At 35.7% G+C, this 15,885-nt stretch overlaps 1 protein-coding gene across 2 annotated transcripts in view; it reads left to right on the top strand.

The window, feature by feature from the left end:
* Window positions 1-15,885, top strand: part of Pard3b (par-3 family cell polarity regulator beta) — a 986,773-nt gene that overhangs the window by 435,822 nt on the left and 535,066 nt on the right. For both annotated transcript variants that reach the window (XM_077803361.1, XM_077803362.1), the window contains one exon: window positions 690-799. In XM_077803361.1, coding sequence (XP_077659487.1) covers window positions 690-799 — 110 coding nt within the window. The remainder of the gene's footprint in view (window positions 1-689; window positions 800-15,885) is intronic.

Raw genomic sequence — 15,885 nt, forward strand, 5'->3', positions numbered from 1 at the left:
TTGAACTTTCTAATAGTATGATCTTTTTTTTTTCAGAATTTAATAACTGACTCAAATATTTAATAGTGGAAGCCTTTATTAAATTAAAAAGAAATCAGGGTATATTTTTAGAAGAACTAACTTATTTTCTTTATCAATTTTATCTACTTTGAGAGAAAGGAAAGTGAATGGAACCAATCTCTTTGTGTACTTAAATAGACATTAATGCTATGACCCCAGCAAATAATTTATTTCAGGATGTATCGTTGTTCAAAAGATTTCAGAAGCACCAAATGGCAATAATAACTACACTTCTAGCTCTACTGAATGGCAATTTAGACTGACTGTATGAACCTCTTCATTTGTCTTCTGGATAATCATTCTTTTTAATATTCACATATATTTTCTAGATCCTTTTTAAAATTGCCCACTATCCACGTGTGCATTGCCTAACAGTTTTTGTTCAATGCAATGGCTTGTTTTGAAATTCAAGTGGGGGGAAGATGAGAGTTGAAAGATTTTGTTTGCACATGTCACTCTGTATACAGATGACAAAAGATCATTAAATTCACTAATTTACAAGCATCCTTAGAAAGAATATTTTTACATAAAAGCATGTTGTAAACCTTTTTAATTAAAGCACAGTTGTGCCATGTACTCTCTTTCCCCCAGGGCCCTTTTGACCTCTCACCTCCTATTTTGTCTTGCAGGCACTCCATTGCTGGTGAGGAGAAGCAGTGACCCAGCTCCAGGGCCACCTGCTGATGCCCAGCCAAGCTCTTCACACCCCAGTGGCCAGAGTCTGAAACCTGTTGTTTTAGTAAGTATCCTGCCCTTTGCATTTCTACTAAGAGATCAAAGTCCTTACCCATAGACTAACTGGGGCTTTGCAGTCTAGAAAGGAAATTAATAATTAGAAATCTTTTGCAAAGATATACAGTGGTAGTTATAATAGTACAATCTATTAATAGTACATAGGTGCGGTGTGGGCCATTATATATAGTATCAACTATGTGCCAAACTCTGTTTTCAGTGTTGTTCAGTTGTCATCTAAACTTCTGCTTCAAGGTTAAATTTTTATCTTCATTTTACTGATAAAGAAATTGAAACAGAAGGAAGTTTAGAAATTTGTTGAAGGCAACATAGGAGATGGTAGAGCCAGGAAATTAACCCAAGTGATCTGGCTGAAAAGATCATGCTTTGTAGCCAGATGTGGTAGCACACACCTGTAATCTCAAAGGCTTAGGAGTCTGAGGCAGGAGGATTTGAGGTCATCCTAGGAAATTTACTGAGACCCTGTCTCAAAATAACATCAAAAAAAGGCTGGGGTTATAGCTCATATGCAGAATGTTCCTGAGTCAATTCCGGCATCCCCATCTCCTGCCACTGTCACCCCCCATTCACAAAAGAACAGGCTTTGAATTTGCATGCTGTATCACTGCATGTCCTTCATCCTGTGGCTTCAAAATACACAAAGATGAAGTCTACATGTTTTTTCCTCTAATAACACAATGCTTTGCAAAGCCATATCAGGATAAATAGTAAATACAGTTTCACATTTTCAATGTCATGAATATGTGCTGTGACTATTAGATTTCTAGAATCCATCATAAAACTAAAATCCAGATAAAAATAAAATTATATACCCAAACTCCTTATAACCAGATATACTTATAACTGCTATACTTACAATCCATAGGTTAAATGGAGAATAATTTCCTGAAGAGATTACATCTTCCTTCCATATAGAACTGTGGGATCTTTATGCTAATTCCTACTTGCTTTGAAAAGTTGTAATTGAACTTCATTCATCCAAATAGCCTTAGAGTTAGATTTCCATTAATGTCTACATATCATTGCAATAGGGCATCCTTAACAATATAACCATATTAAAAAGTTAGCTCCTAAAAGCAAGTCTTCTATTTTGAGTGTATCTGTAGCACCGTTAGGAAAAAAAAAAAAAAAGCAACATATTATAGGTTTATCAGAATGCCAAATAGATTAAACAAATTCTCCCAGTTTGGTCCATGGCTTTCTTATCAAGAGCCAGTGTTAATGTTATGAAGTAAGAGTTGCTATACCAAACCACTGGGCATGTATTAATACATTCGTGGTAATATTTTGCCATATTTCTTCCCTTAAATAAGCAAGCAAATGTCTTGAAAGTATTTTAGATGTAATGTTCTCTCACTATTCTACTTAAAACTCTATCCTTTTAAGGAATTATATTTAATGGAACTTTAATAAAAATCAGGTGTGTGTGGTCTACTTTAATGATGAATACAAACAAGACCAGTATGTGGTAAGCTCTGCTAGCTTTTTTTTTTTTTTTTTTTTTGGTAACCCTCTGATTGAGACCATGTTAAGCCTAAATATATTAGTTTGGGGGAAGAGGACTATATAAATGAGAGAATAATTGCATAAAAGAGAATAACTACAGTTTAGTGTTGATTTTTAGGGTATCTGCATAACCTAAAATGAGAGTGTATTTGATCGTTGTTTGCATGTACAAAATCCAGCAAAGTTTATCTTTTCATTACATAAATACAGCACTTACATCTATTAAAATGTTACTGATATTGCTTTCCCTAAAAGGAAATTATAGGGCTATTATCTTTCTGATAAATTTCGTAGTCTCACCAAAATATCACATTGTGAGTGCCACAAGTTAGGGTATGAGGCAGGATGACAAACTATTACTAGAGATATGCATATCCTTTTCCACAAGGAAATATTGGGACTTAAATCCTTATACCTCATTTTTTTTTCCACAGAGTAAAAAGGAATACAGTTTTATCCAGAGTAAAAAGGAAAAAGGGTATTTCCTCCTTTTCTCTCAGTGTCTCTGGGCACGACAGCCTGGGTTGCTAAAAGTAGAGTCTGGTTCTTGACTTGCCATGGGATAGAAACACATTTTATACTTCTCTTGCTTTAGTGTAAAATAATTTCCATGACACTCATAAGCCGTAACATCTCCAGGTACAAGCACGGGGCCTGACTTATCATTATATATCTATTACCCAAATGTGGAAGGTGCTCAGTATATTTGTTTTGGACTTAGGAAAGCAAGGCACATATAAAATTCTACAAAAAAGCCCTACAAAATTCTCAGCAATTAGCCTGCTTGATAATTAATAATTAATCTCAGTCATTTCTCTATTCCCCCAAAAGAATCTGTCTGGAAAATGTTTATAAGTTCAAAAATGTGGCTCAACCCAGGCAAGAGACAGATGTTTTAACTGCCCTATTGTGCAAGATTTGGTGAAGTTAATAAATAGATCGAATCTATTTTTACCTAGAAAAAAGATACAATTTGTGTGTGTGTTATAACTTTATTCATATATTTCTGTATATCTAAATCTGTGGACTATTTAGATCTACACTGCCTCGCATGATAGCCACTAGTTTACATGGCTGTGAAACTCTTGAAATAGAGTGGATCTGATTTGAAATGTATTGAAGTTTTGTATGTGCACACTCTCTTTCAAAAACTAAAGTGTGAAAAAAATAACATCTCATTAATCATTTTTATATTGACTGTTGAAATGATAATATATTTGATATTTTGGGTTAAGCACAATATATTGTTAGAACTATTTTCACCTGCTTCATTTTACTTTTTCATAACATGGGTACTAGAAAATTTAAAATTGCAACTGTTTTTGTTATTCCATTTATATTGCATAGTGCATCTGTGGGACAAAAGTAAAATTGAATTTAGCATTAATGAAATGGTTGGAGATATTTATGGGAAGATCTTTGAGGACCAACTCATCTCCCTGGTGAAAGTATGGTTGAACTTGTGTACAGCAAGTCCTAATTCAAGCCTTTTTTCTGGCGTAATTATTAACAGTGACCCCAGTGATTTTCAAAGGAGTCCATTTTGTGGCACCCTGCATATAGCCCTATAGTTACTTTCATTGTTTGCTCAGTGGTAAGAGAACCATGGGAACACAATAGGCTCCATTCTTAGCTGCGGACACATTGCAGAGCAGCTTCTGTGTGGCAAGCTCCTGAGCTCAGGAAGGTGAGACTTCAGGTTCTATTCCATGTCTCAGATTCCAGAATTTACTGGATGCTTCCTCGATAACTTCAGCTATCCTGTACTTAATTCCCATTATTTGATAAGTGATGATGAATATGGGGAATGTGTGATAATGTAGCCATGTATCACCCATTACAAAAAATAATTGCTTTAAAAAAAATCTATGTTCAATTGCATTTCAGTCCAATATCCAAGGCAGGGGGAACAATCAAAATTTCCATCTCTTAAATAGTGTTCATATGTAAGCAATTCACAGATGGCAGGACCCCAAGTGGGTTATGTTCAATCATTCCCAAGAAATGAAACATAACCCACAGCATAAGACTCTGAAGAATGAATATTTGACACATTTGATTATGTTGAAATATTGCCTTGAAGAACACAGTTGATGACTGTTATTTTTAGTTGCAATTCATTAGGCCTACCATAGAGGGTAAAGTTTTCATTGATGCCCAGGGATGTGTGGTTTTTAAAAGTTAGAAAAGTTGCACTTATTTTTGGCTAAGTTATTACAAATTGGTTATTTAAGATGTGCACTCTGGAACATGCTGTAGTTTTAAAATGGGCCTAAATAAGAAATATCAAATTTTCTGCAGACTTCATGTTCTGTTTATATTGATAAGTAACCAAATCTCAATATTTGTTACTTAAGGTACCACCAGATAAACAGCACAGAAATTTGCTTCCTCTATTCCTCTTTCATACCAGAATAGTACAATTATTAATGTGCAGATAGCAATGGCTATTTATCTTCCAAGACAATAGCAAATCCAGTTCTACTGACTGCTTTTGAATTAAAGAAAGAGAATCCCGGGCACAGGATATTTCTTAGGGAAAGTCTGCTTATGAGAAGTCTTATACCTCCCTTCCCTTGATTGCAACCTGGTGTTCTTGGCTTGAGGGCATGCCATAAAACCAGGTCCTTGAAATTGATGTTCCTGAATTTGCGGATGGAACAGAACTCTAAAACAGATGTGAGTTTTTTCTTAATATCCGGTTAACTACTATAGTTGTTTTGTGTTTTAATGACTGTTTATAGTTTTGAATTTAACCCTTAAGGCAAATTGATCCTGCAGGGCCAGTAAATTAAAAAGTGGATTCTTGAAAATTATAATACTGTGGTGGTTCTCAGATAGTAAAGGACATTGTTCTAAAACCCTTATTTATTTTGTATTTCCAAAATTAAGAAACTACTGGTCTGTTTTTGAAAACAAATGTGTCATATATAAGTAAAAATAAGCTGGCAATTTTGGTGGTTGTTAAATTGGAAGTCCATGGATGGGTTGCAGGGAGTCTGGTAACTCTGCAGTTGTATGCCATGGCATGCCAGTGTGTGTATGTGTGTTTATTTCTCTAAAGATTCTATCACTCTTTAAATTTTAAAACAAAAGAACAGTATTAAGAACTATCAGTTTTTGGTTGGATAAAATAGTACATGGAAGCCACCAATTCTCAAAGTAGGAATGATGATAGAGATTAAACAGAGAATGATCTCTCTTCCCTGCAAATACATATTAAATAATTAAGATTATTTCATCACATTATCATCTTTTCTTACCAACACATAGCACAGAAATTCTGAATTTTAAGTTAAGTAGAAGCTTTTGAATTTCTGCACTGAGAGACCAAACATATCTGTTTATTCAGTAGCAGCATCATTTTTAGCAATTCTAAGATTGGGGTGGAGGACACAGACTAGTTATAAAAAGACACCCTAAAGGGATGTGTTTCAATTTGTCCAGTGTGTTATAATATTCTTTGCAGATTTGGGGATTTAATCTGCAAATATAATAACTGGTAGTTACTCGTGAGAGAAAGTATTTACAATGACTAGCCACATTCTGTGTCTTGCTTATAATACAATGGAGAATTGGTTCCAAAAATTTCCCCTTGTATGACACATGCCTTCCCATGTGTATCATGTACATTGAGAGTATAGTTTATGTTTCTAAGATGCATGAGAGAAATTGCTGAGATATTACAGATAAAATTATATAGCTTAGTTGTTGGGATTAAAACTCATTGAATTTTCACTGAGGTTAGAGGACTTTAGATTATGGGCTGGTGACTAACAAAATCCAACATAAAATTTATTGAACATTTTGCATGACCAAACCATATTTTCTACCTACTAGATATGCTCTTAAGTAGCCATAGAAACACCAGAATAGAATAATGGCTGTAGATGCCAGAATATATTGGAAGGAAGTTTCTATCTGTTGCCTTCCAATGAAGAGAGATGGATGCTGAGAAGCAAAAGGAGGGAGAAATAACATGTAATATATAATTGCATTATTTAGAGATACTGAAGCCTACAAAAGGTTTTTCTTTTCTTCCCCTGACACAGTGATTTAATAATAGTCCTGGTGTTTGTAACTCCAGCTGTTCACGCTGTGTGCTGATAAGACCAGAGCTTGGAGACACATTGCAACGATGGTTTTCATATGGCTTTGTTTTTAGGAGATAAAGCTGCCATCCAATATTTCACAGAGCCAAATGTTTACTTATTTTGGCAAGTTTTGGGCAGCTTCATTTCTGAAGCAGTTATGCTTTATAAAACTACAGCTCAGGTACGAAAAATTCAGAAGTTTGATTTACTCTGCAGCAGAGTTTTTTGTTTTGTTTTTTAAACCATATCTTGCAGAAGTTGGTAAAACAAATTTGGGTTATCTGAATGTCTGAACCATGGCTAGTCACGTACCATGGATATGTGAATCCTGTTCAGGTGTGTACTTCCCCGTTATTCATCTTGGGTCTGATCCAAAACTGAAAATCTGAAGGAAAGATCATTATTCAGAGGTCACTTTCAGCAATTAAAAAGCTAACCCAGACAGATCTTTGCTACTTATTCTTGAGCTGCACATAATGAAAACTGAATGAGTTTGTGTCAAAATAAATTGATCCATTCAGTTAGCTGCCATCTGGACAGGCTAAGATGTGATTCCTGTCCTCAGGAAACTTGCACCCTAGTTACAAAGACCAGAAACAGATCCTCTAAGAACCCTCTCAGACTGAAAGTCTGTACCAGGGTATCAAGCAGCACATTTATAACCTTGAGTCTTAGTGTTCTTTGCCTTTGGTCTGCACTTCACTCTGGTCAGCCTCCCTAACCCCTAAAGGTAAGTGTCGTGTGCAGTATCTCTATTAACTCTTATCTCCCTTAAATATATCCGCTTGTTCAAATGTCTGCATTTTTTTTCAAAACCATGAGCTCCTCAGAGGTATGAGCCAGGTTTCTAAATTTTATACTTGAACCCTAGGCACAGAGTGTGGCTCATAATAGACTCTCTTAAACATATGACTACATGATTGAAACTTTCATTTCTGAGATAGACAAGATGAATTCAATTCAACAACTTTTAACCAATTTTAACTTCTATTGTACAGATGTGTATTTTATTTTGTGTGTGTATGTATGAATGAAATTGGGAAATCCTCTGTTTAAAATACTATGTTGCTTCCCAGATAGTTTCAGTTTTGAATTTTCTGTTTTAGGACAATGTGTTACTTGTTTCTTCTTTGTGTTGCCAAGGAGAAAGAGATGTTTAAACATAACTTCTTTACTTTGAATAGCATGTGGGTTGGTGGCTGAGATCAGCAGTTTGAATTGTGAAATCTACTTCATCTTCTAAGAATTCTAGCAATGACTTCAGCATAGGAATTGATTCTGAGAAAGAGTACAAACTATAGGAAGAAAACAAGCCTTGGCAATTAAAGATCTGAATAATTAGGTTGAGGTTTTTGTTTTTTTTGTTGTTGTTGTTGTTTGTTTTGTTTTGTTTTGGTACTGGGGATTGAACTCAGGGGCATTTTACCACTGAGCTACATCCTCTGACCTTATTATTGTTATTTTTTTTTTTTTATTTTGAGACACGGTTTCATTAAGTTGCTAAGGGTCTTGCTAAGTTGCTAAGGCCAACCTTGAATTTGAGATCCTCCTGCCTCAGCCTCTGTGGTCATTGGGATTATAGGCAGGTACCACTGTCTCCCACTATATATAAATCATCATTAAGGTTAATTTTTCAAGTGATGATGTAGGTGAACAGAGAATAGAAATTAACATGCCTGCAGTTGTAGTCAGATACCTGAGTTCTGTCTCTTTGTCAACAAAACTGAGTTCTAACAATTATGAAATCACCGATCCTGGTTGTTGTATCTTTATAATTTTCTTGTAATTGTGTCAAAGAATTTAGAAAACTCTTTGTTAGAATAGACAACTTATTTTACCCATTTCATCTAAAGATTCCCCCCTTATAAATTATCTTTCTATTCCATCTTCTTTAAGAAGATATTTTTTTTTCTGGATTGAACTGATACAGAAGAAATTAAAAATATCCCTGGTATGTGAATTAATTAAAGAGTGTGAGAACATTTACAAGGTGTTTCTTGGCAAAACACTAATAAACATATCAATCTCATTTTAGCAGTATGGGCGGGTCGAATTTAATAGTGTTGTTAGAAATTTGCTAAAGATGATGTTTCAAAATGACTTTAGTCTGAAGGAGAAGATCCTGTATCCTCATTGTATCAGTAACTTTGTGACCCTGAGAAAATTATTCAAATTGTGGATGATTTCCTCAGAAATCATTTTATGATTTTATGTAACAAAAAAGGAAACAGAGAGAACCTGTGTGAACACCAGTTGTTAGTGACTTAAACATACAAACTAGTTGACTCAAGGTTCCAGATGTGAATTATTAACTTGGCATGAAGTCAGTTAAATTTTATTTTAATGTCTTAAAATTTATAAATATTCATGGAATTAGGATATATTTCCATCAAATCACAGGCAGTCTAATTTTATTTTCCAAGTGAATAACATGGAGACATATTTTTAAAAGGCACACACACACGTAGAGGCAGCAGCCTGAAAACGTGCCTGGGTATACACCTACATGTATGTCGTCTTTGGTGGAAGGGCTGCTACCAAAATCTGCAGAGAAGTGTGCAGATGTCATGGTACTTTCAGGGGAAAGTCCAGGGGAAGAACGGTGCATTCCGTATGCTCTCATCTTCTTTCTATTGGGGCTTTCTGTGATTTGACATTTAGGAAAGTCGATGGCATGGACAGAAAGGATTAGTGGGAGTTCACCTTGGAAAGAAGCATGGCGGGTATTGAAAGGAAAACTATCTCTTTTTTTTTCCTCCTCAAGGATGGTGTAACCCAGGTAACTCTTCTGATGGGGGATTCCCCCCACCCCAACATAAACTCTTGTGAAATACAAGTTTCATTTTGGTTTCTGTTTTCAAAGTCTAGTCATAGGATGACATTGTACAGACATTTAAAAGACTTTCCTTCTCAGGAGGGTGGCCCCTTCCCTAATAGCTGTGTGCTATAAAATGGAGTTCTGATTTAGATAAATCACATTTTAAAAGTAGCTACCGTGTGTGTTTTATGCTGGTGGAAACAGAGAGTGTCCTCATAAGCAGCATGTGAGCTTGTCACTACATAGCTTTTGATGTCTGAGGAGATGATCACAGGGACATCTGGAGTGAGTTAGCGTTGAAGTAACTGGTGTGCGGCACTGGAGAATCCACAGCCTTCTGACAGATTTAAACCAGTTTTTAAAGAATCACTACTTTTAGCAAATCTTTTTAACTTCCATCTGGCCTAAAATTTTCAAACCGACTCAGCCTTGGTGTTTTCCACCAGATTTTACAGTTTTCTTTCCAGGTAGAATTCCCTGTCTCTTAAGCAAGAATGGGTAAATGGCACCTTTTGCAAAAAAAAATAAAATAAAATAATGAAGTGCTGTCCCTACTCTAAAGAGAAAAGGTGGAAAATTCATCAGAGGTCAGAATCAACGGGCTTGCTTAAAGAGCTTCTTGCCTCTTTTTTTTTCTACCTTAAGTTTCAATCACCATCAATCACCCAGACCTTCTTAATTTTAACTTCTAAATAAAATACATTTGACATTCAGTTATATTCTTATGAAGATCCAAAGATAAACAAGTTGTCCTCAGAGCAGCTAATATTGTTAGAGTATGGTACTCCATGTTCAAAACACCTATCAAAAGCTCACACATTGATCAGGATTTTATTTGAATGGTCTCATAAAATACGAGCATTTGTTTAAAGGTTGTATAATTTGTTCAGTGAGGTCCCTTATCCAAAATTCTTAGGACCAGAAGTGTTTTGTATTTGGGATTTGGGCTGAGAAGAGGGGCAGGATTGGAATATTTCATATACATACTGAGATATCTTAGGGATGAGAACCATGTCTGAACATGAAATTCATTTATGTTTCACATATACCTTATACACACAGCAGCCTGGAGGCAATTTTATACAGTATTTTTATTGTGTTTGCATTTTGACTGGAACCTATCACATGAGGTCAGTTGTGGAATTTTCCACATGTGACATCATGTTGGTACACAAAATTTTTCAGAGTTTGGAGCTTTTCAGATTTCAGACTTTCAGATTAGGGATTCTCAGCCTATATGAGATAGTTCATGTTTGTTTTATGAATAAAATCATTACATGCTGCTCTAAGTGTGAATGTATTTATAACACTTGACCTCCTGTCTAGAAATCCCTGATATTCTCCATGTCTCCAACTATATATTCAATTTCTTGAACTTGTCTCCCCCTCCTTTTTATGTGGTAAAATATACATAATAATTATCATTCTTTTTTGTGTGTGGAGATCCAAGGCAGGCCTCACACTTGGTAGGCAACTGCTCTACCACGGAACCCCTATCTTACCCGTTTTTCAGTGCACAGATCAATGGTACAGCTACATTCATGTCAGTGTGCCTCTATCATCACTCTGTATCTCTGGAATGCTTCGTCTTACAAAACTGAAGCTCTATACCCATGAAACAATAACTGCCAATTCTCTCCTCCCTTCAGTCCCAGACAACTGCAATTCTGCTTGCCCTATGACTTTGACAATCCTTGATGCCCCATATAAATGGAACCCATACTGCATTTATCTTTTTGTGTCTGGCTTATTTCACTTAGCAGGATGATCTCAAGCTTCATTTGTGTTATTCCATGTCAGAAATGCCTGCCTTTTTAAGGCTGAATGGTATTCCACTGTACATTTATACCACATTTTGACTGCTTGTCATTGAGCACTTAGGTTGTGTCTACATTTCACCTACTGGGCACAATACTGTTATAAACATGAGTGTACAGATATCTCTTCACAATTCTATTTTCCATTCTTTTAGGTATAAACATAGAAGTTGAATTGCTAGATCATATGATTATTCTATTTTTCCTTTTTTGATGAACAACCAAATTCTCTTCCACAGGGATGTGCCATTTTACACTCCTACCAAGAGTGTAAAAGGGTTCCAGTTCCTCCATATTCTCACCCATACTTTTTAAAAAATATTTTTTCTTTTAATGTAGCCATCCTAATGAGTATGAGATATTTTGCTGTGGTTCGGGTTTACATTTCCCTAATTATTCATATGTTGAACATCTTTTGAAGTGCTTAATAGCTGTTCATTTCTATATGTCCTTTTGAGATGTGTCTGTTTGAATCATTTGCCTATTTCTGGGGGTGTGAGGGGAAGGTACCCAGGATTGAACTAAGGGGCACTCGACCACTGAGCCACATACCCAGCCCTATTTTATATTTCATTTAGAGACAGGGTCTCACTGAGTTGCTTAGCACCTTGCCATTGCTGAGACTGACTTTGAACTCCCAATCCTCCGGCTGCAGCCTCCCAAGCCACTGGGATTACAGGCATGCCTTACCATGCCCAGCTATTTTTGAATTGTGGGGTTTTTTTTTTTTTTTTGGTTGTTGTTTTTGTTATTGTTGTTGATTTGTTTTTATTGTTGAGTTTTAGGAGTTCTCTATATATTCTGGATATTAATCCATTATAAGGTAAATTATTTGCAGGTGGTTTCTTCCCTTCTGTAGGTTGTCTTTTTCATGCTGTTTTATTGTGTCCTTTGATGGTCATGAAGTCTAACCAGTCTATTTGTTTTGTTGTCTGTGACTTTTGTGTCATATATAAGAAATCCTTGACAAATCCAACATTATAAAGATTTTCCCCTATGTTTGAGTCTAAGAGTTGTATAGTTAGTTAGCTCTTACATTTAGGTCTTTGATCTGTTGTTAGTTAACTTTGGGGAATGATTTTATGTAAGGGTCCAACTTCATATTTTCTTTTTTATGAGGGTGTCAATATATACTTTTTACAGTACCACTTGTTAAAACTATCCTTTCCCACCAAAACATTGCTAAAATTCTTCACAGAACTAGGAAAACAACCCTAAAATTTATATAAAGCCACAAAAAGACTCTAATAGCCAAAGTAATCCTGAGCAAAAAGAAGAAAATAGAAACACATCTAATTTCAAAATATACTACAAAACTACAGTAACAAAAAACAGCATTGCTAGAAGAACAAACACAATAGGCCAGTGGAATAGAATCAAGAGCCTAGAAGTAAATCCATATACCATAACCTGTTGACCTTCAGCCAAGGTAGTAGGAATGTGCATTGACAGAGGATGGTCTTTCCAAGAAATGGTTCTGGGAGCATTGGATACCTACATGCAAAAGAAGGAACCTAGACCCCAATCTCTCACCATATGCGAAAATTAATTCAAAATGAATTTGTTTCAGAAGAAACCAATCCCAGTCTATGAGAATTGACTAGGAAATGGAAAGAAGAGACAGAAAGACCCAGGATTACAGACAGTCCAATTTACTGGGGACTTAGAGACAGGAACATGTCTTGGAAGCCAGCATCACAGGAGATCATCTCACTCCAAAGCTGAAAGAAGAAGTTTCTGTGCTTGGCTAGACAAAGGTGGGCTCTGGCTGGCTACCTGGGATGAACCTGGTCTTTCTCCAAAACCAGTAATATGTTTAGACTTCAGATGAGAAATGTTCTGGGTTTCATTAATTTGTATAACACAATTTGCTGACTATCTTAACAACTTTGTCCTATAAGTTTGAGATGGGTGCCAGGGTCAGCAGAGAAATTCTGTCCTGTAGTCCTATCAAACTGGACCCCTGCTGGATTAAAGATTTAAATATAAGAACTGAAACTATGAAATTATAGAACAAGGATATTTTAGATAAGACTTTGAAACCATAGGTAACAAAACCAAAATTCCATCAGATGAAGAGAATTAAATCAGACAAAAATCTTCTGTACAACAAAGAAAGCAATCAATAGATTGAAGAGAGACTGTTAATAGAAGGGGAGAAAATTTGTAAAATATGCATTTAATAAGGGGTTTCCCCTGGTGATCTCCAGGCTGATAGACCTGCAGCTCACTGCCCCCTGCCCAGCATTACAAGAGCCTATCATACCACAGCCCAGGAAAAGATCAGAATCCAAAGGTTTCTACTGAATGCCTCTTTCATGCCATCATAATTGAAAAACCCCAAATTGAAATCATAAATTATGGGACTGGGGTTGTGGTACAGTGATAGAGGATTTGCCTGCCATGTATAAGGCACTGGGTTCAATTCTCAGCACCATATAAAAATAAATTAAAAAATAAAGGTGTGCATCTATCTACACTAAAAAAAAAAAAAAAAAAAAAAGAAATCCTAAATTATAAGTCAAGGACCATCTGTATCTTCAACTACTTTACTTCTTTCCATAAGAAATTGCAAGTTTATCTTTATTGCCTTGGTTTACAGATGAAAAATATCTGTCTCAGACAAGTTAACTCATTTGCTTCAGATCACACAGCTAATGAGTTGTGGCTATAGGATTTGACTTCAAATATGTCTTAATCCAAGTGCACTGTTACAATTCAGATCCAGTGTTGGCCTTAGAATCAGCTTTTTTCCCCACAGTGCCCACATTGTTAAAATGGATTAGGCAGTCTATAAACTGCTTTCTAAGGTAATTTTGAATCTTTCTTCCTAGACCAAAAAAAATGTATTTTATCATTTTATAGTTACATTTTATTTTTCCACCAAAAAGGCCAGAACTTACATTGTAGAGTTGGTCTCAAATGACTTAACTATTTACACAATTCAGATATCCCTCTGAAGGAGAATGACTTGCCACCACAAAAGAATTTAATTCAGACATTAAAAACATTTATGGAAAAAGAGACTCAGAAATGCTTAAAGCAGCAGGGTTTTATAGCCATTCTTTGTTTATCCAATTGTCTAGTGGTTAAGACAACTAGGTTTTATCCCTGACTCATCCACTGGCTCTTTGTCAGGTTAAGCAAGTATAATTTTGCTTTCTGTCTGGAAGAAGAAGATTGGCTTCTATCTTGGTCACAGTGGAATTGCAAGGTTAATGCCTTTTATCTTGAGTACAGCATTTAGCAGACTGTGGGTGTTTAATATATGTTAATAATAGTGATAATAATGAATGTTGATAATTAAAGGTCTTTTATAATTACTAAATTTCTAATGTGTGTTAAATATAATTAAAGGGAAATGATTTAAATTAATATGCAGGCATACAAAAACTAGAGCTAGCCACAGCTTTTATTTTTAGCTTCCTACATAGCATCATGAATGTGAATCCAGTTTTAAGAAATCTGGTTACAATGGCAGTTTCACAAGGGCATATGTGGAGAATGCGTGCTTCCTTCTAGTCTGGAAGCCGGAAAAGCTTCTGTTTGTATTGAAACACATGATTATGAAAGGAAGTCCGACTTGGAACATTTGCTATTAGAGCTTGACCACCTGAACTTGTGTATGGGACATCATTATTGTGATTTACCTCCCTAGTCCTCCCCATGGTTTCTACCAGGAAGAAAGGTCCCTTGCTATAAACAGGACACCATCCCAGAAAAACAGGTCACAAATGCACCTGGCTGGAAGATATAGATGGAGTACAGGAAACAATGATCATTAAAAAAAAATCAGCTTAGAGAGTCATTCTTTGAACCCAGATGCTCACAGTTACTTAAGGTTATTTCTTCATAAGAGTGATAATACCCTACTGTGAACCAGAATGGCAGTGGACTAGAGTGGCTAAGAACAGGGACTGGTTCAAATCTAGTTCTCATTGATTTTTTAAATTAATTTATTAATTTATTTTAATCAGGTATATATGGCAGCAGAATGCATTTTGATTTTTTTGTACACAATTGCAGTACAAATTTTCATTTCTCTGTTTGTACATGATATAGTGTCACACCATATGTGCAGTCATACATTTACCTAGGGTAATGATGTCTGTCTCATTCTACCATCTTCTCTGCTCCCATTCCCGCTCACCACCTCTCCCTCCCCCTTTGCCCAATCAAAGTTTCTCCATTTTTCCCATGGCTCCCCCCTGCCCTTTATGGATCAGCATTCACTTATCAGAGAGAACATTTGACCTTTGTTTTTTTTGGGGGGACTGGCTTTACTTCACTTGGCATGATATTCTCCATTCATTTACCTACAAATGCCATAATTTAATTTTCTTAATGCTGAGTAATATTCCACTGTGTGTGTGTGTGTGTGTATATATATATATATATATATATATATATATATATACACACATCAGTTTCTTTATCCACTCATCTATTAAATGGCATCTAGGTTGGTTCTACCATTTAGCTATTGTGAATTGAGCTGCTGTAAACATTCATGTGGCTGCATTACTATAGTATGCTGATTTTAAGTCCTTTGGGGATAGGTGAAGAGTGGGATAGCTAGGTCAACTGGTGGTTCCAGTCCAAGCTTTCTAAGGAATCTCCATACTGCTTTTCAGATTGGTTGCACCAATTTGCTATCCCACCAGCAATGTATAAGTGTGCCTTTTCCCCTACATCCTCACCAACACTTATTGTTATTTGTATTCTTGATAACTGCCATTCTGACTGGCATGAGAGGAAATCTTAAGATTAGTTTTGATTTGCATTTCTCTAATTACTAGAGATGTTGAATATTTCTCTCATTGATTTTTGTCAGGTA

The sequence above is a fragment of the Urocitellus parryii genome, chromosome 1, assembly GCF_045843805.1.
Source record: "Urocitellus parryii isolate mUroPar1 chromosome 1, mUroPar1.hap1, whole genome shotgun sequence".
NCBI lineage: Eukaryota > Metazoa > Chordata > Mammalia > Rodentia > Sciuridae > Urocitellus > Urocitellus parryii.